At 47.7% G+C, this 16,047-nt stretch overlaps 2 protein-coding genes across 5 annotated transcripts; both read left to right on the top strand.

The window, feature by feature from the left end:
• The first annotated feature begins 2,282 nt into the window (after nt 1-2,282).
• On the top strand, nt 2,283-12,166 carry FLCN (folliculin). 4 transcript variants are annotated; one of them, XM_080557473.1, is made up of 12 exons: nt 2,283-2,421; nt 3,145-3,424; nt 4,229-4,375; nt 4,973-5,194; nt 5,679-5,839; nt 6,588-6,679; nt 6,865-7,055; nt 7,939-8,052; nt 8,388-8,511; nt 8,862-8,993; nt 9,828-9,933; nt 10,723-12,166. In XM_080557473.1, exons 2-12 carry the CDS (start codon nt 3,176-3,178, stop codon nt 10,922-10,924), a joined length of 1,740 nt encoding a protein of 579 aa, XP_080413599.1. In that variant the 5' UTR covers nt 2,283-2,421; nt 3,145-3,175; the 3' UTR covers nt 10,925-12,166. The 4 variants fall into 4 exon arrangements, with proteins under 4 accessions (XP_080413599.1, XP_080413597.1, XP_080413596.1 ...); XM_080557471.1 differs by lacking the exon at nt 2,283-2,421 and adding an exon at nt 2,459-2,599; XM_080557470.1 differs by lacking the exon at nt 2,283-2,421 and adding an exon at nt 2,491-2,757.
• A 1,399-nt stretch (nt 12,167-13,565) lies between these two features.
• On the top strand, nt 13,566-14,617 carry PLD6 (phospholipase D family member 6). The gene is made up of 2 exons (XM_080557479.1): nt 13,566-14,116; nt 14,231-14,617. The coding sequence occupies exons 1-2, from the start codon at nt 13,705-13,707 to the stop codon at nt 14,470-14,472; spliced, it is 654 nt and encodes a 217-aa protein (XP_080413605.1). The 5' UTR covers nt 13,566-13,704; the 3' UTR covers nt 14,473-14,617.
• Nucleotides 14,618-16,047: the final 1,430 nt, after the last annotated feature.

Below are 16,047 nucleotides of genomic sequence, written 5' to 3'. Positions count from 1 at the left end.
ATGGCAAACTAATATACACACTTGGCAAATAGCTGCTATATTTTTTTTTTCCTGAAGTAGATAAAATAAACCCATACTACACATCAAAAGGATGGCAGATATATTTATGTATTATTTTCAAATGATGTATTACACTAAATCTGATTTCTAAGAAGGCAAATGCTTTGAAAGAGAGCTGCTGGGGTTCATTTTCTGATGTGGATAGTTGTGCTGTTAAACTCTTCATTGCTGTTGAAAATTCAAAGTAGGCTCCCACCTGTAGAATCAGTTGAGAGAAAGCATTCACCAAAAGTGTTTTGGGGAAGGGCTTTTAAGTAATGGTTTGATAAATGCATATGGTCTGGCATCTGCGTGTCTTGAGATACTGTTGAAATTAAGTCAGATTTTTAATGAAGTAGCTTCTTCACATCTTGGAACTAATTGCATGGGCTGTGGTCAGCTGAGATGCTTAGAGAACACTTGAGCTTTCTGGTTTTAATTTGTATTTATTGCAGGGAAGGACTTTTGATCAAATATAGGAACACTGTGTGCTCTTGATCTTAGACTCTCAGAGGGCCTGTGGCTAGTTCTCATCATGCATGGCCACAAGATGTGTTCACAAAAGACCGAGTGCATGCTTTGGTATCTAACTCATATTTTCAAGCATCTTAATTAGCAAAGAGAGAAAACGCAGCTCTGAAGGTAGCATTAGTCTTGCAACTGCACCTCATAGCCACAGGAGGGGGGTCTAGTTCAGTTATGCTTAGCAGGTAATAAAATATTATCCAATAAAAACAAACGGGCTGGAAGCGGTATGTATACAATCACCCCTCCTACTTCTGTGCCACCAAGGAACCCTAGTTAGTGACCTTTGCTGACACACCTGCAGTAGTAGCCATTGCGCCACGTGCTTTTGCATAACTCAAGTTGCCTCCTCCTCTACCACTTCCCTTCTCTACTCGACAGTACAACTGCGACCCGTGTGTGTGTTGTCGTAGGTGATCTGTGTAACCTAGGAAATGTTCTCTGCATGGCCGAACTGGCTGAGGAGGTTAGTCCTGAGAAGTTGTTTAAATGTACTATTGGAAAATAAAGATAACAAACGAGTCATTCTTAGTTTGTCTTAAATGGTTGGCTTGAAAGAATGAGAGAGTAGGTCTTTTGTATTTGGCTTTTTCATAGTGGTGTTTTGTGGTTTTTGGTGGGGGGGAGGAGGGGAGTCTTTTGTTCTTTTTGCTTCTCAGGACGTGATTCTGGCTGACTGGCGGGAGGCTGCTAGTTGTCTGCTGCGGGTGGCAGCGCCCTGTGCTCAGGAATTGTTCAAGCTCTACTGGTATCTACTGGTAGCTTCTTAGAGCTCTCCTGAACTGTCTCAAATAGAAGTAGTGTTTTCTTTTGTGCAGTCTGTCTTCATTGGAAAGTGCTGCTACTGGCCTTTGTCCAAGACAGACTCTGGAATTAGATGGGTTTTGGCTCAAACGTGCTGCAAATGAGGACTTTTTTGTATTCAGATCTGATCTTTGTGTTGCAAGCATCATCCATCTCACTGTCCATCTGAATATTGCTTTCTTCTGCAGAAGCCCAAGTCTTCAGTCTGTGTGTGGCTGCTCGGAGCCAGAGGCATACTGTATTGTGCTAGTATTGCTGGTAACTGCCTTTTTGTGGGTTTCAGTCGGGCTGCAGTAGTACGAGTTGTGCTCAGCTGAATGATTTGTGCCATTATCCTGAGGAAGACTTACTGCTTTCTTTTTTTTTTAAAAAAAAAGACTCGGGTACTTGAGACTGTAGAAGTCAGCTCCAATGTAAAGGGAAGGGGGTAAAAAAAATAATAATAATCCAGCAGTTGATTATTTTGAAGCTTGAAAGGATAATTAATTCCAAGGGGACATGGGGTTTTTGTGGCGTAGTTTCCACACAGCAATAACCTTGTGGTAAGATGTGAGACCCTGCAGCAATACGGGACGGGCTGAAAGGAGGGCAGGTCTGTAAGAGCCTAAACCAAGGTGTTTTTAACGCAGCTAACGTGTTTGCTCCCTTGATTCACTGTCTCGCTCTGGGCCGTGTAACCCCTATTGCCTTCCCATGGCAGGGGCACGGGACGAGCTGAGCCCTCAGGGGACGAGCCGAGGGGCGGGGCCGGGCCATCACCTCAGAGCGCGGAAGGGGCGCACTGCGCCTGCGCGCGGCCTGCCCCGTACCCCTCCCCTGCGGGTCGGCGGTCACGTGACCCTCCCTGTGGGCCGCACCACTTTGCGGGGGTGGGGAAGCAGCGCCCCCTCCGGCTGTGGGCTCACAGGCGGCTCGGCCCGGCTCCGTTCTCCGAGGGATTCTCCGAGGCCGAGCACTGATGTATGTTCTGCACAGCGCGACAACAGCGCGGGGCTCAGCGAGGAAAAAGGAGACATCTTCCGGAGTTTCTAATGTCCACCCCCGTCCTTTGAGGTAATGGTTCCGCCCAGCCCTGTGCAGAGGGCGGCTGCGGGCCGAAGGCGTCGCCTGAACCATGACGGCGGGGCTGGGGGGGGGGAGGCGGCGGCGGCGCCTGTCAGCAGCGGGGCTGCGCCGTGAGGAGACCGCCTGGGCGTCGCCTCACCACCGCCTGCCCCGTATCCTCTCCCAGGTCCTCGTTCCTCTCCTGCTGGGCGGCGGGCGGGCAGTCGGGGGGTTACCTACCCCCCTAACCCCCCCCCCGGCGTGGGTGGGGATGGTACAGGCCGGCGGGGCAGCGGCTGTCAGCTGCCCGCAGCCACGGGACGCGCCGGGGGGGCCGGGGCCGCGGTGAGCGGGGCCTGGGGGGGGCGGGGGGGCGGCGGGGGGCGGAACGGGGCCGGGCCCGCCGAGGGGGGGGAACGGGGCCGGGCTGGGGCCGGGCTGCCGAGCCGTGAGGTGTGCGGGAGCGGGGGGCTGGAGCCGGGGGGGGCCTCGACCCCGTCTCGGTGTGGGGAGGGCGGGTGGGCCTGGCCCCGGCCTTCCTCTGAGGCGCCCGGGCACAGGGGGGCCGCTTCTCTCTACCCCCATCAAGGCCCGAGGTATCAGAACTCCCCCAGGTAGGCTTGGGCCGCTTTCCCCCCTGGAGGGGATGAGCAGCAGGGTTTCACCTAGCCGAGGAGGGGTTCAAGGCCCGTTCGTTACACTGATGTCCTGCGCTTTCTCCTTTACCCGCAGGAGGCCTTGACGGACGTGCTGAGCTCTCACTATGAATGCTATCGTTGCCCTCTGCCACTTCTGCGAGCTCCACGGGCCCCGCACCCTCTTTTGCACGGAGGTCCTGCATTCGCCGCTTCCCCAAGGGGCGAGCAGCGGGGACATCGCTGGGCAGAATGAGCAGGCGGAAGAGGAGGAGGGTGGCATTCAGATGAGCAGCAGGATCCGCTCGCACAGCCCAGCGGAAGGTGCCAGTGCTGACTCCAGCAGCCCAGGGCCAAAGAAGTCAGACATGTGTGAGGCAAGTGTGAATAGCTGTGCGTGGACATCAGTGGCCTTTTACTTTACTACACCTATTACTTTTCTAAAAGCTCTTGGATTCTCTAATGCAAATTGTGTTGCTATTTGTTTGTTGTTTTTTTAGCAGGAAAAAAGTGAACTGCACTTACATTTGAATATGACTAACAGTCCCAAAAATGTCTAAGCCCTTACACAGTGCAGCTACCTGTGAGAGGACGTTAAAGGAGCTGTTGTTGAGGCTATTGACCTTAACAAGATTGTCTTTTGAGGTCTCTTTTAAGCCCTCTATGCGTTTTCGTTTCGTGAGGCTGAGAAATGCTTCCTTCATCCTCTAAGAGTCACTGCTTCATTAGATCAGGTTTTTCCATTGATTAATAACAGTCTCTAGCAGCAGTGTTGAACGAGAAACAAAAATGTCAAAGCAATGAAAATGGTGGAGAAAATATATGTTCTCAGTTGTTCATGTGCATGGCTTCCCTTTAAGTTATGGTTAATAGTTTTGTTAGGTCAGATGTTTTCACAGCTGCTGTTACCTGAATTATACCACTTGTAGAGCCATCATAAAGTTCACGATCAAATTAAAGAGTGGAAAGTTAGCATAGGTAATGTATTCCACAGAGTGCTATTTGAGGAACTGGGTTCAAGTCCTGACCCTGACTCAAACGGCTTGCGTTCTGAATACTTGTGGTTTTATTTGTATACGTAAATAATAGTTCCATACATTTTGAAGGGAAACTGCAGAGGTGGTCAAAAACCTTAGACGACTGCATGTTCATTTACGTTGAGTTTGCTTTTCTATCTTCAGGGTTGCCGCTCTCTTGCGGGAGGACATCCTGGGTTCGTCAGCCACGACAAGGAAACTTCGATCAAGTATGTCAGTCACCAGCACCCAAATCACCCCCAGCTCTTCAGCATTGTGCGCCAGGCCTGCGTCCGCAGTCTGAGCTGCGAGGTAACTGCCTTGAACGGGAACAAAGTCTGTGTAGGGCCCCATATATCGTTTCAAATCCAAAATACTACTTTTCTGATCTTAGCTGATCTGTGTAGCCTGTGAGAAGGATGGAATGGGGGTGGAAGGAAAGACACAGAAGTCTGTTTGTTCTTGGGTTGGTGGGGATTTTAAGGTTGATCTTTGATAACATTGGGGGTGCCTTCCTCTCGACTTCTGAGATGAAAAAATTGTCTTCCTTGTTTTCACTCCTACGCATTTACAGTTTTTTCTTTCTAAGATAAACTGCTTGTGTAAAAATGTTGGAGTCTGTTGCCTTTTATCAAGAAATGGGTTATCTTTGTAGATGATTAACATTCAGCATCTTATAGAAGTGAAGAGCCTTATAGATTAATGGTGTTTGTATGCCAAGATCAGCAATTTCTTGTGAATTCTCAGCAGTATTGTAGTTGAATAGATCAGAGTTTGTAAAGTAAAGTTAAATTGAAGTTTATGTAGTATTCGTAGGATGTCTTTAGAGGTCTATTTGACCACAGTTCATTACTGTTTTAGCTGCGTGATGTGCTGAGCTACTTTGGTGTATATGCCCTTCCAATTCAGGTCTGCCCAGGGCGTGAAGGCCCTATATTTTTTGGAGACGAACAGCATGGTTTTGTGTTCAGCCACACCTTCTTTATCAAAGACAGCCTGGCTCGAGGCTTCCAGCGCTGGTACAGCATCATCACTATCATGATGGACCGGATTTACCTCATCAACTCATGGCCTTTCTTGTTGGGAAAAATCAGAGGCATCATCGATGAGCTTCAGGGCAAAGCACTTAAGGTGGGTCAGCGCAGAGAGTCCATTTGGCTCAACATTAATCAAACATTATGATAGTTGTTTGGTATTTCAATCTAAAAGCTGATCTAGCTCACTGGAGCTGGAGTCTTTAAGGTTGACAGAAGGGACAAGAGGATAGCGTGTATCTGGGTGGGCAGGAGGGAGGGAACAGGCTGCCTCCGGCCTTTTAAGCCAGGCGTGATGTTTTTCACAGACAGAGCTGCTAGACAATAGCTCTGTTAGCAGTGTAATCAAAGCTGTGAAGGACAGTGTTTTGGGAGCAGATACATTGCTTAATAATTTTTCTTAATCTAGAATAAGATGTCCCTTCCCTTTCTTTTCCTGTAATTTACAGTGTATATTGGATGATTGTGTGTGATACACAGTTTTCACTTGTTGGTGTTCCTTGGTGCGTTTTTATTTTTGATCTTTGTGTCAGTATTTTATCCTTTTCAGTGTCTTACACTGCCCTTCTTCTGTGTTGTAGGTGTTTGAAGCAGAGCAGTATGGGTGCCCTCAGCGCGCGCAGCGGATGAACACAGCCTTCACTCCCTTCCTGCACCAGCGGAACGGCAACGCAGCCCGCTCCTTAACGTCGCTGACCAACGATGAAAACCTCTGGGCGTGTTTGCATACTTCCTTTGCTTGGTAATGCCACTTGTGTTTCTAGCTTCTGGAACTCCTTCGTGAAGAGGATATTGTAATATTCTGAAAGGGCGGAAATGTGATTTGAGCGTTAGGGTAGTTCTTCTTGATGCAGTAAGTTGAACTTAGCTCCTTCTAAATCAGAAACTACTTAGCAAAGCACGGAAGGACAGCAGTCTGATGATGCCTTTAGGGGAAAAAAAAATATCTGTCTGCTGATGGAAACAATGTATAAAAATAAGTAAGGAAAAATGCAAGAAAAGGTGTTCCTGTCCCGAGTGTGGTGGATGTGGGATTCGCACTTGGAGTACAGCAGCTGCTCACCTGGAGGTGCCTGTGTGTTGTGATAGGCAGCGGGGAGAGATGCAGCCATTTGGCACAGCAGCGCGTCTGTGGAAGTCCACGGCATGTTCGTCCAGTGCCTGACTTGCTCATCAGACTTCCCTGGAAAGCTGCCACAGAGAGGGTTGCAACACTGGCATGTGACTTGGATGGGGGATGAGTATGTTGCACAAGGTAATTGCAACATGGCAAAGTCACCGTTTGGTGACTTTGAATGGCAGTAGCTCTGAGACGCACTGATAGCTGAGGCACAGAGGAAAGCGTAGATGTGTTGATAGGGAATGCGTATCGGTTAGTGGTTGGATGTTTTTTTGAATTCATTACAACAGGTTTCTTTCTAGATTTTTGCACCTAGCAAGCTTAACGAATGCTGCTTCCACTTGTTTTGTTTTTTTTTTGATGTCCCCAGGCTTTTGAAAGCTTGTGGCAGCCGACTTACAGAGAAGCTTCTGGAGGGAGCACCAACAGAAGACACCCTCGTTCAGATGGAAAAACTTGCAGGTGAGATCAAAGTTTTCAGAGATAGAAGACCCTCTGAGAGTGCTTTGGCTGGTAAAACACCAAGTTCTTCTGTTATCATTGTAAGTGTAACCAGCCGTCTTGGACTGTAGTTTGCATAGGCACTTCCAAGGCAGTTTACATTCCTAGACAGCAATTTTTATAACAAATCTGCCCTTTTTTGCTAGACCTCAAAGAAGAGTCAGAAGGCTGGGATGGTTCTGAGGAAGAAGAGAAGCCTTCTTCCCAGCCGGATGTTGTAGAAGGACAGGAGCTATCTAAATGCTCTCCTGAAACCTCTCTGATGCCAGATTGCAGCAGCTGGAATGTAGCTCACAGAAGGTTGTCTGTCTTCCGCTCTCTCAGGCACATGAGACAGGTAAGAGAGGAACACAGTTCTTCAAAGCCAGGTGTTATTTGCTTACAACAAAGGTGCTTCGGGGAAAAAATTACAAACAAAACAAACGGTTCTGTGCAGATGTAGCTTGTCTCCAGTGCTTCCAGTTACCTGGCTGAAGGGGAAGGCACAGTGCGTTAGACTCACCCGTCTCTTTCACGGTAGCTTGCTTTCCTGGACACTCCTGACAAATAGCTCCTATGTTTCTGACCTTGTGCTCCTTTATCTTTTTAGCTTCCTTTTGTTCTCCTTTCTTCTAATTTGGAATGCTTGAAGCTATGAAACTACAGCACTGTGTTGCAAGTGTGTGGCTTTGGAGGCTTGTCTAAGAATATAGTTTCATCTTTCATGACTGAATCGCTGTTGTGAACCTAACCCAGATCAGAGAAATGCCTCAAAGTTATCATCACCTGATAGAAGTCATTCAGTCCCATTCCAAACAGGCCTGTGTCCATCTTGCCAAAACCACTAACTCAGCCAACACGCAGGCTGATTCATGTAATCTTGCCAGAGAACTGAAGGATTTGGAAGAACCTAGGAATACAACTGTTCTCTTACTGTGCTTAATGCTGAATTGGATCGTTGGTTAGGCACGTTGGCGAGGTGATGCTGTGCTGCTGTTTTTGAAACCACAGGTGGGGGTGAAAATTACTTTGCATGACAGCGTGGCACCTTTAACACCTGTCAAAGAAGCACTTGGTGCTGTGCTTTTGAACTACCATCTGTGCACACAAGTTGCTAAATTATTATGTTAATTTGTGCTGTTCGGTTCTAGACATTTTCTTATGTGGCAGTCATGTTTTTAACAGGGCAGACTGGACATTTCACCGATTTTCCTAATGAATGATATATGGTTTCATTTCAGGTTCTTGGGGCATCAGCATTCCGCATGCTGGCTTGGCACGTTCTGATGGGGAACCAGGTCATCTGGAAAGCTCGAGACATGGATCTTGTCCAGTCTGCTTTTGATGTGCTAAGGGTTAGAAACTTTTTCCTTTGTTTCCTGGCTGCTTGTTTTTCCGTATATGTTCTAGTAGTCCAGCCTTCCTAATGACCTATCTCTAATATGTAATCTTGTGGAGAATGTGTTCTAAATTATGTGGCTGGGGGGGAATCCAACCTTTGTCTTGGTTGTCCACAGATAGCAACTGCGTAGTCTTTTAAGCTGAGTAAGATGCTTCTGATCCCCCAAATAAGCAGAATCTGCGTCAGCAGTTCTCCAAGTCCTGGCTGGTCCTGGAAGTCGTGGAGAAAAGTGTGCTTTACTGGTTTAGTTCCAGTGTTTTCTCTCAACATGTTTCCTTCCCTCTCTAGACTATGTTGCCCGTTGGTTGTGTGCGGATCATCCCCTACAGTGACCAGTATGAAGAGGCATATCGATGTAACTTCTTAGGGCTTAGTCCACATGTCCAAATTCCATCCCACATATTATCATCTGGTAAGAACCTGTAGCAGAACCTTTTCTTTTCCCTAAAAAAAATAACAAGGTGTTGTTTTTTTAATAAAGTATTAGCAGATGGTCTAAAATGCTGCATGAACTAAAACCTGTAGCACTTCCTTTGTTTTCCCTATATCCTTGTGTGATCGGTAGTTGAAAGGTGTGACACCTATGAGCACTAATTGTACCATAGCTGAAAGTCCTGCTTCCTACTGATTACAGCAAGGGATTCATGCTGGACCAAGTGTCGTAAGCTTCCAGAGCTGCGTTTTCCAGGAGCAGAGTATGTAGTTGTGTTTTAGAATCAGGGCCATTACGGTTAATGTTCTTTTGGTCTTTTCTTGCTCCAGAGTTCGCAGTCCTTGTGGAAGTTCGCTCTGCTACCCGGTCCAGTCTCTACCCAACTCTGTTTGATGATGAACAGTCCCTCAACAAGTACGAGTTTGTTGTCACCAGCGGTAGCCCTGTCGCAGCAGATCGAGGTGAGTGCTTTGAAAGCAGAAGAAACTCGTATCCCTGAGATTAAAACGAGCATCCTGATGTTTAACTGCTTTTTTTGCCATTCACATACGGTCTCTTAAGGAAGTCTGAGTAGAAAGCCAGGTCACTGTACAACTGGGGTTGAGAATTTACTGCTACTACTACCACAGGCTGTTCAATTAAATAGGGTTTGCTTTACCAAATCAGTGTTTTGCTTGTTAATTTTTCGGAAGTGAAAAACTAATTCTGTGACATGGGTATAGTAGCAATTGTAGGGAAATTCTTCTGTAACCCACGATGAACACTTTGTATCCTGAAGTACCTGTCTGTGGTTTTGGGTTGGTTTTGTTGGTTTTTTTTGTTTTTGAGCGAGTCTAGCTTAAACTGGTAAACACATAAAGACCATGGCGTTACTCATCATCTCCCATACTCTACTTGATAGGCCAGTATGATTGATACAGACATGGCAGACCTTTTCTTGCCTTCTTTGTTCAAGAACTTAAACACTTGCATCTAGATGTGATTCTAGTCGGGCCCATCAATCTTCTGTTAATGGGAAGTCTTAATTTAGATACATTGGCCTCTGTCTATGACAGCACAGATAGCTAACCCTTTCTGCATTGTCTGCTGAAGATACAGGTGCAATGCAAAACAAAGGTTCGCTCCCTCTAGGTTTCTTTGTGTGCTCCAGCAGCTGTGTATCCTAGCAAGTATTCAGGCCTAGGTCGTAGGATAAATGGACTTGTCCTTGCTATTACCAGTAAAGGTCTCAGTGGGTAACCTGCAGATTGCAAGTCCTGTTTCTCACCCTGTTTCCCTCCTTTCTGATCTTGTAGTTGGCCCTACAATCCTGAACAAGATTGAAGCTGCTCTGACCAACCAGAACCTTTCTGTAGATGTTGTGGATCAGTGCCTTGTTTGCCTGAAGGAGGAGTGGATGAAGTAAGTACAACTGTGTTGCTTTCAGAGAAACAGTTTTGGTGTTAATCCTGGAATGGTTACACTAGAGTACAGGCAAATTTGTAGTCAGGTAACCTTTACCTTAGCCTTGAGAGCAGTCGGCTTTACTGTTGGGGGCTGACAATATTGGAGTTATTCTGCTCTGATCCTCTCTTTCTGGCTTTCAGCAGTTCTTCACCTTTATGCTTCAGTTCGTGCATCTGGAGATTACCTACATGACAATACTTGTCTGCCTTATATACGTTATGAGGATTAAGTATGCAAATATATATAAGCCTGTCAATGTGCACTATATTCCAGTGCAGATAACACGCCAAACAGATGTGATGGTTGCACCCTCAGGCACCACATTTCAGAGATGCAAGCAGTTACAAAGGAAGGCCAAACAGTCATGTGAAATAATTCACAAAACATTCAGGTTTTGTAAATTTATCTGAAGGCCAGATGGGCACTACATGTGCCTCGCAGGGAGATTCCCAGTTGTCACAGTTAATCATTTCACTTTTCACTTGAATGAAAAAACAAACCGGAATTAGGCATGATACTGCTGAAACGAGTAGTCTCCTTAACTAATCTCCCCTTTTCCTGTACTCCTCTTCTCCCCAGTTTCTTCATTTAAAGCTTGAGACTAGTTTCCTTGGAATGTTGTTTGAGGCTTTTATTAACATGTAGTTGCAGTAGGTACTGAGAGAAGCTACAGTTACTGGTTGTTCCCTGCTTGATGCATGCAAGTCTATTGTAATAGTGACAGGAGTTGTTTTTTTCCTGCAGTAAAGTGAAGGTCCTCTTTAAATTCACTAAAGTGGACAGCAGACCCAAGGAAGACACACAAAAACTGTTGAGCATTCTGGGAGCTGCAGAGGAGGACAATGTCAAGCTTCTCAAGTTCTGGATGACTGGCCTGAGCAAGACATACAAGTCTCACCTGATGTCAACAGTTCGCAGCCCAACGTCCTCGGAGTCCCGGAACTAAAGGGTGCCCAACCTCACTTGCTGCCTTCAGATAACTGCAGGGAACCCCAAGTTACCTCTGCTGAGCCTGCAGCATGTGTGTTAGGTGGATAGTGAAATTTCATCACTATTCTTGTGGTCCTAAAACTAACTTGAAGAGTGACTTGAGTCTTTTCTAATTGCTGTGAGTGAGACTGGACTAATAAGTGCTAATAAATATTGCTGCTGTCTGTCCTGAAACTCAACTCTAAATCTAGACCTGCACACTCAAGACTAAAATACAGCAACATTCAAAGAATCAGCGGGAATTATTTGAAATCCTGTGCTGTCATCCTAAAGTATTATGGTGCTTAATCAATTTTAGATTTCATTGGCAAGACTCAGATACCTGTGACAGCATCCAGAACTCCTGGGAATGGATGTAGCTAATCTCTCCGAATCTCAAATAAGTCTCTAAATGTCTGAGAGAAAAGAACCAAAAATAAGCGACATGTCACAGGGTATGGATCACATGTAAATTATTTAAAACCACTTCACGTTCAGATTTACGAAGAGACTATTTTCTGCTGTAGCGTTAAGTCAGGAGTATCCTGTTGGAGTCATGTCACTCCGCTTTAATTTATTTATATCTTAACTTGAGACATTTTCAGCATTTGCTTTGGAAATCTTGTCTGGGTGGGAGAACTGTAATACAAGAAGTCTCAAAATGCAGTCTGCTTGCCTCTAAAGGGTGAAATACTTGCCTTGTTTTGCCTGTGTTGCAAAACTTCCAAGTAATGAAGATAACCTCTCCAGGGTAAGGTCTCTGGTGTTCTGTCCTCAGATATAGTTTTCTAGCTTCCTAATTAAGCAGAAAAGATCCAACCTGTAGGTGCTCCATTCTTATATAATTCTATAGTAGCCATTTTGAATGCTTAATAGTTCAAGACAACATTGGTGCGTTTTTTAATTAACTAAATGGACATTCCTTAACTGTATTGTAAGGAATTACTGTTTCTGTTGTGAAGTCATGTTTTTTTTTCCTCGATAATTGTTGGGAAAACTTGACGTTCCTATAAATGTTTTTAACAAGCTAGAAGCAGCTTTTACCCAGGTGACCTACTACACTCATTCAAACAAGAATCAAGCTCAGAGGGGGGTGTTCGAACTTGTCACGAGTTCTGTTCTTATGTATAAAATATGCAGGTTGCTTTTGTCTGTAACATCTGTAAAATGGAGACAAGCATTAAATCTCATTAAGAGCTATTTTTGTAAAATGGACAAAGCCTAATTGTCTTGATTTGTGTGTGTGTGTGTTAGGGTGGGAGAAGCAGCATCCACAAAATGAACGATTCATCCACAAGATCGTTCCTGCATCTCTTAGCCTGGATCTAATGTACAGCACTTTAACAGGCCTTTTCCTCTTAACTTTGTAGGTATTAGGGTTTTTTTATGTATAGTTTGAGCAAGACATACTGATACATTGATTGAAAATGCTTGATTGGACATAACCACAGGATGTTCAAACAGCAAACCTACTTGAAAGAAAGGTGTTATTTAATTTCAGGGTTCACAACAAAGCTTACGTTTCCTAGTCCTCAATAAGGAAACAAGGGAAAAGAGAGGTGCTCCAGCTCTATCCACAGGGAAGGAAGCTCTGAAAAATGTATACATCTTGCTTCCTATGTGCTGGAGTTAGTCCTTGAAGGAAAAATAAAGATTTAAAAAATCACAAATAATGAAATAAAACTGACAGAAGTAATTAGAAAAGATCAGAATTTCAAGTGCTAAGTTGGCGCTTTCTCTGGGGGCTACCTTATATGTGATCCAGTATTTTTTATTTTTCTATGTTAAAGCTATACAGGTTCAAATCAGAGTTACATTATGTAACAGGTAAGACATTATTTGGCATTTAGGCCTTCCTGGCTGCTGAACTGTTTCTGTTCCTTAAAGAATAGCTTATCCAAGCAATCTTGCATTAAAAGCTGGTCTAAGTTCCTAAGTAGAAGTGTGGCTGCTTCTGAAATGGCAAAAGGGGTGATAAGGTCAAGATTGAGGTTTTATGCTCTCCTTCCAGTGGAGTACAGCACGAGTGGTAGGTGACGGCCATCGTTCTGCTCCTGTGAAACAGGGCAGTGTCACAGACACGACCACAGCCTCTCTGAATAACGTACTGTGCGTGAGCCAGGGTCTGGAACCCACTGACTTCACACTCCTAAAACGTCCCCAGGAAGGAAGGGGGGGAGTCGGTGAAGCCTGCGAACCCCAGGCTCCTGCTTTGCATAAAAGCAGAGCTGCGTGCCTGCCACAACAGATCTGTGCAGGGATTACCCAGCTGAGTGCCTGGGCAAGTTCCTGCAGCTCACAGCTTAGGCCACGGGCACTCATCTCGCTGTCAGTGGGAGCTGGAACGTGGGCAGTGCTCTTTGCAAACTTAATCAGCAAGAAGGCCACCTCTCGGCACCCTCCTCCCCTCCGAGCACCACCCCCTGAAGGCAAACCCTCAGAAGCAGGACCTCTCCTCGTCCTGGCAACACTTCCCTTGCCCAGGAACAAGCAAGCAACAAGCGCTGTGCTGACACCCGAAGCCTTTTAGTGCTGTTTGGGCTTAGATTCCCCTCAGCCGGCTCACAGCAGCCTAAGGGGAAAGGAGGAAAAAAAAAAAATCGGTGCAGACAGCTGGTGCTTGGGTTGGGCCTCAGCCGTGTGGCCTGAGGGGGGGGCTTAGTTTCCAGACAAGGACACCAGGCTGCCTGGGGCTGCTGCTGGGGGCGTCCAGCAGGGCCCACGCCGCCCCCAGGAGCCGAGCCCACCGAGGGAGCGATGTGGGCAGCGGGGGCACGGCGGCCAGGCCTGGTGCTGGCGGCCCTGGCAGCGCTGGGCCTGGCCCTGGAGGCGCTGGTGGCCCGGAGGCGGCGGCCGGTCCGCGAGGTGCTCTTCTTCCCCTCGAGGCCCAGCTGCACCGAGGCGCTGCTGGCCGAGGCGGCGAGCCCCGACGACACGCTGGGCCCCTGCCCGTGCCCGCTGCCCCACGGGGACTGCGCCTTCAGCCGCCTGCTGCGGCACCTCCTGTCCGCCCGCCGCTCCCTCGAGCTCTGCCTCTTCGCCTTCTCCAGCCCGCAGCTGGGCCGTGCCGTCCGCCTCCTGCACCACCGCGGCGTCCGGGTCCGCGTGGTGACGGACGCGCAGTACATGGCGCTGAAGGGCTCGCAGATCGGCCTCCTCCGGCACGCCGGTGAGGCGCGGGGCACCGAGGCCTCGCATGGCCCCGCCGTGTGCTCGGAGCTGCCCTGGCGGCCCGCTGAGGGAGCGTCGGTGCCCGTCACACGTCCCCGTTGTGTCGTTGTAGGGATCCAGGTCCGCCACGACCAGGAGAGCGGCTTCATGCACCACAAGTTCGCCATCGTGGACAGGAAGATGCTCATCACGGGCTCCCTCAACTGGACCACGGAGGCGATCCAGAACAACCGGGAGAACATCCTGATCATGGAGGACGCGGAGTATGTGCAGCCTTTCCTGGAGGAGTTCGAAAGGATTTGGGAAATATACGATCCCCTCAAGTACATGTTTTTTTCCAAAGAAAATCAATGATTAAGCTGCTTCCCTGAGCTGGAGGAGTATTGAGCAGATGGCATTCAGGGGTTTATTGTGTATAGACATCATTGTATCCCCCGCCTGGTTGTAATTTAGTTAAGCCCCTCCACAACTGAAGTGCTCTCTACCCTGAAGTGCCACAGGTCCCTTGTGTGCTACGTTAGCAGGAGTGACCCAGCTATCGGTGAGTTGTTCTGCGAGGAGAGCTGCAACGGGGCTCAGTTCATAGAGCTTAAAGCTTCGCACAGGCTCAGTGCTATGCCCCGGGGCAGGTGAGATGGCATTTGTACCGTGCTGGGGACCTGAGCGGTGAGATGGGTGTTTTTCAACTCGTGATGCTGCAGGATGGAGTTTTACCAGTTTTACCCCAACAGCTCCCCTGTGTCGGTAACTGAAGGAAGGGGCTAGAGGGCTGTAGCATAGCTGGGGCTTGTACAGAGAGAGTAAGCACCTCAGCTGCGTTTCTTTTGTTGGCATTAATTGTTGAAAGTTTGTGAAGGGCAATCTGGGAAATAGGAAGTTTTGATTGTGTGTGTGTTTCCTCTGGTTTAAGATTAGTGGCGTTCCAGTGTGAATGTGTGAGAACAGATACCAGGGCCAGCTCATCTTCCGGCAAGCAAGGAGTCTCTGGAGCAAACAGAGAAACTGCTCTGCGGGAGCAGTCGGTCTTGTCCTAAAAGCAAACACGGCTGCAGGTGGGTCACCGACCTCAGAGAGGCGAGGCGGAGGGAGGCCCCGTTCATGCAGGTGGCAGGACCCTGTTCCGGTCTGGTTTGGTGACCGCGGCCACCGGTGTTGGCAGCAGCGGGGCAGGGGATGAGGAGGGAGCAGCGAGAGGAAGGCGAGGTGATCCCTGGGGATAGCAGGGCCAGGTCAGAGCGCTGCTGAGACCACCGCGTGTCCGCCCAGCGGGCATCCACGGCGGGGCTGGGGTGACGGTCATTTTCTTCTGGGACTGGCCAGCTTCTCGTTAACTTTTCTGTTTTACCTCTAGCGCATAAAACGAAGAGATTATTTTCGGTCAGCATAACTCGCGCCTTTATGTAGTCTTCGGTTCCCGTTGCATTTAGAGCTTTGCTGGCAGTGCCCCGGCGATGAGCCAAGGGCAGTTTGCGGAGGATGCTCGCTGAGCCCTTGCCGGCAGAGGGAGCAGAACATCAGATGTCTGCGGGGGATGAGGCTGCTCCCTGCTCCTGCCTGCCCAGCTGTACAGACAATTCGTAGAGGGAGGGTTTGCCTTTTGTTAGGCCGTTGAAAGTGGTGGGGAAAAAAATGTCTGTGTTTGACCATCCAAACCTGAAACACCTCTGTTTCAATCTGACTGCATTAGCTGGTCTAGTAAGAAATTAAACTGCTCCCTACAAACCCTGCCAGGCTAAACATGCTGTCCCAGCCTGAGGACATAGAATTTAAGGGGGAACAAAGGTGGATGGAAACTTGGGATAAATTTCCAAACGCTGAGTATTCAACTGTCTGTGTAAGAACTACTTTATACGGAATACAAAGTGATTTGAAATCTCTCAAAATGAAAAAGGGTCTATAACCTTCTGTAACCAGTATTGCGGGATACAG

This window comes from Anser brachyrhynchus (assembly GCF_964034855.1).
Source record: "Anser brachyrhynchus genome assembly, chromosome: 15".
NCBI classification, from domain to species: domain Eukaryota; kingdom Metazoa; phylum Chordata; class Aves; order Anseriformes; family Anatidae; genus Anser; species Anser brachyrhynchus.
Note: the sequence above shows the minus strand (reverse complement) of the source record. Positions and strands in the feature narration are given on the sequence as shown.

Bases quoted from the DNA above. Each gene is read 5' to 3' on its own strand.
- FLCN (XM_080557473.1), top strand. From the start codon at position 3,176: ATGAATGCTATCGTTGCCCTCTGCCACTTCTGCGAGCTCCACGGGCCC. The intron at 5,195-5,678 runs GTGGGTCAGCGC...TCTGTGTTGTAG, and splicing joins TTCAGGGCAAAGCACTTAAG to GTGTTTGAAGCAGAGCAGTA. The intron at 6,680-6,864 runs GTGAGATCAAAG...CTTTTTTGCTAG, and splicing joins TCAGATGGAAAAACTTGCAG to ACCTCAAAGAAGAGTCAGAA.
- PLD6 (XM_080557479.1), top strand. From the start codon at position 13,705: ATGTGGGCAGCGGGGGCACGGCGGCCAGGCCTGGTGCTGGCGGCCCTG. The intron at 14,117-14,230 runs GTGAGGCGCGGG...GTGTCGTTGTAG, and splicing joins CGGCCTCCTCCGGCACGCCG to GGATCCAGGTCCGCCACGAC.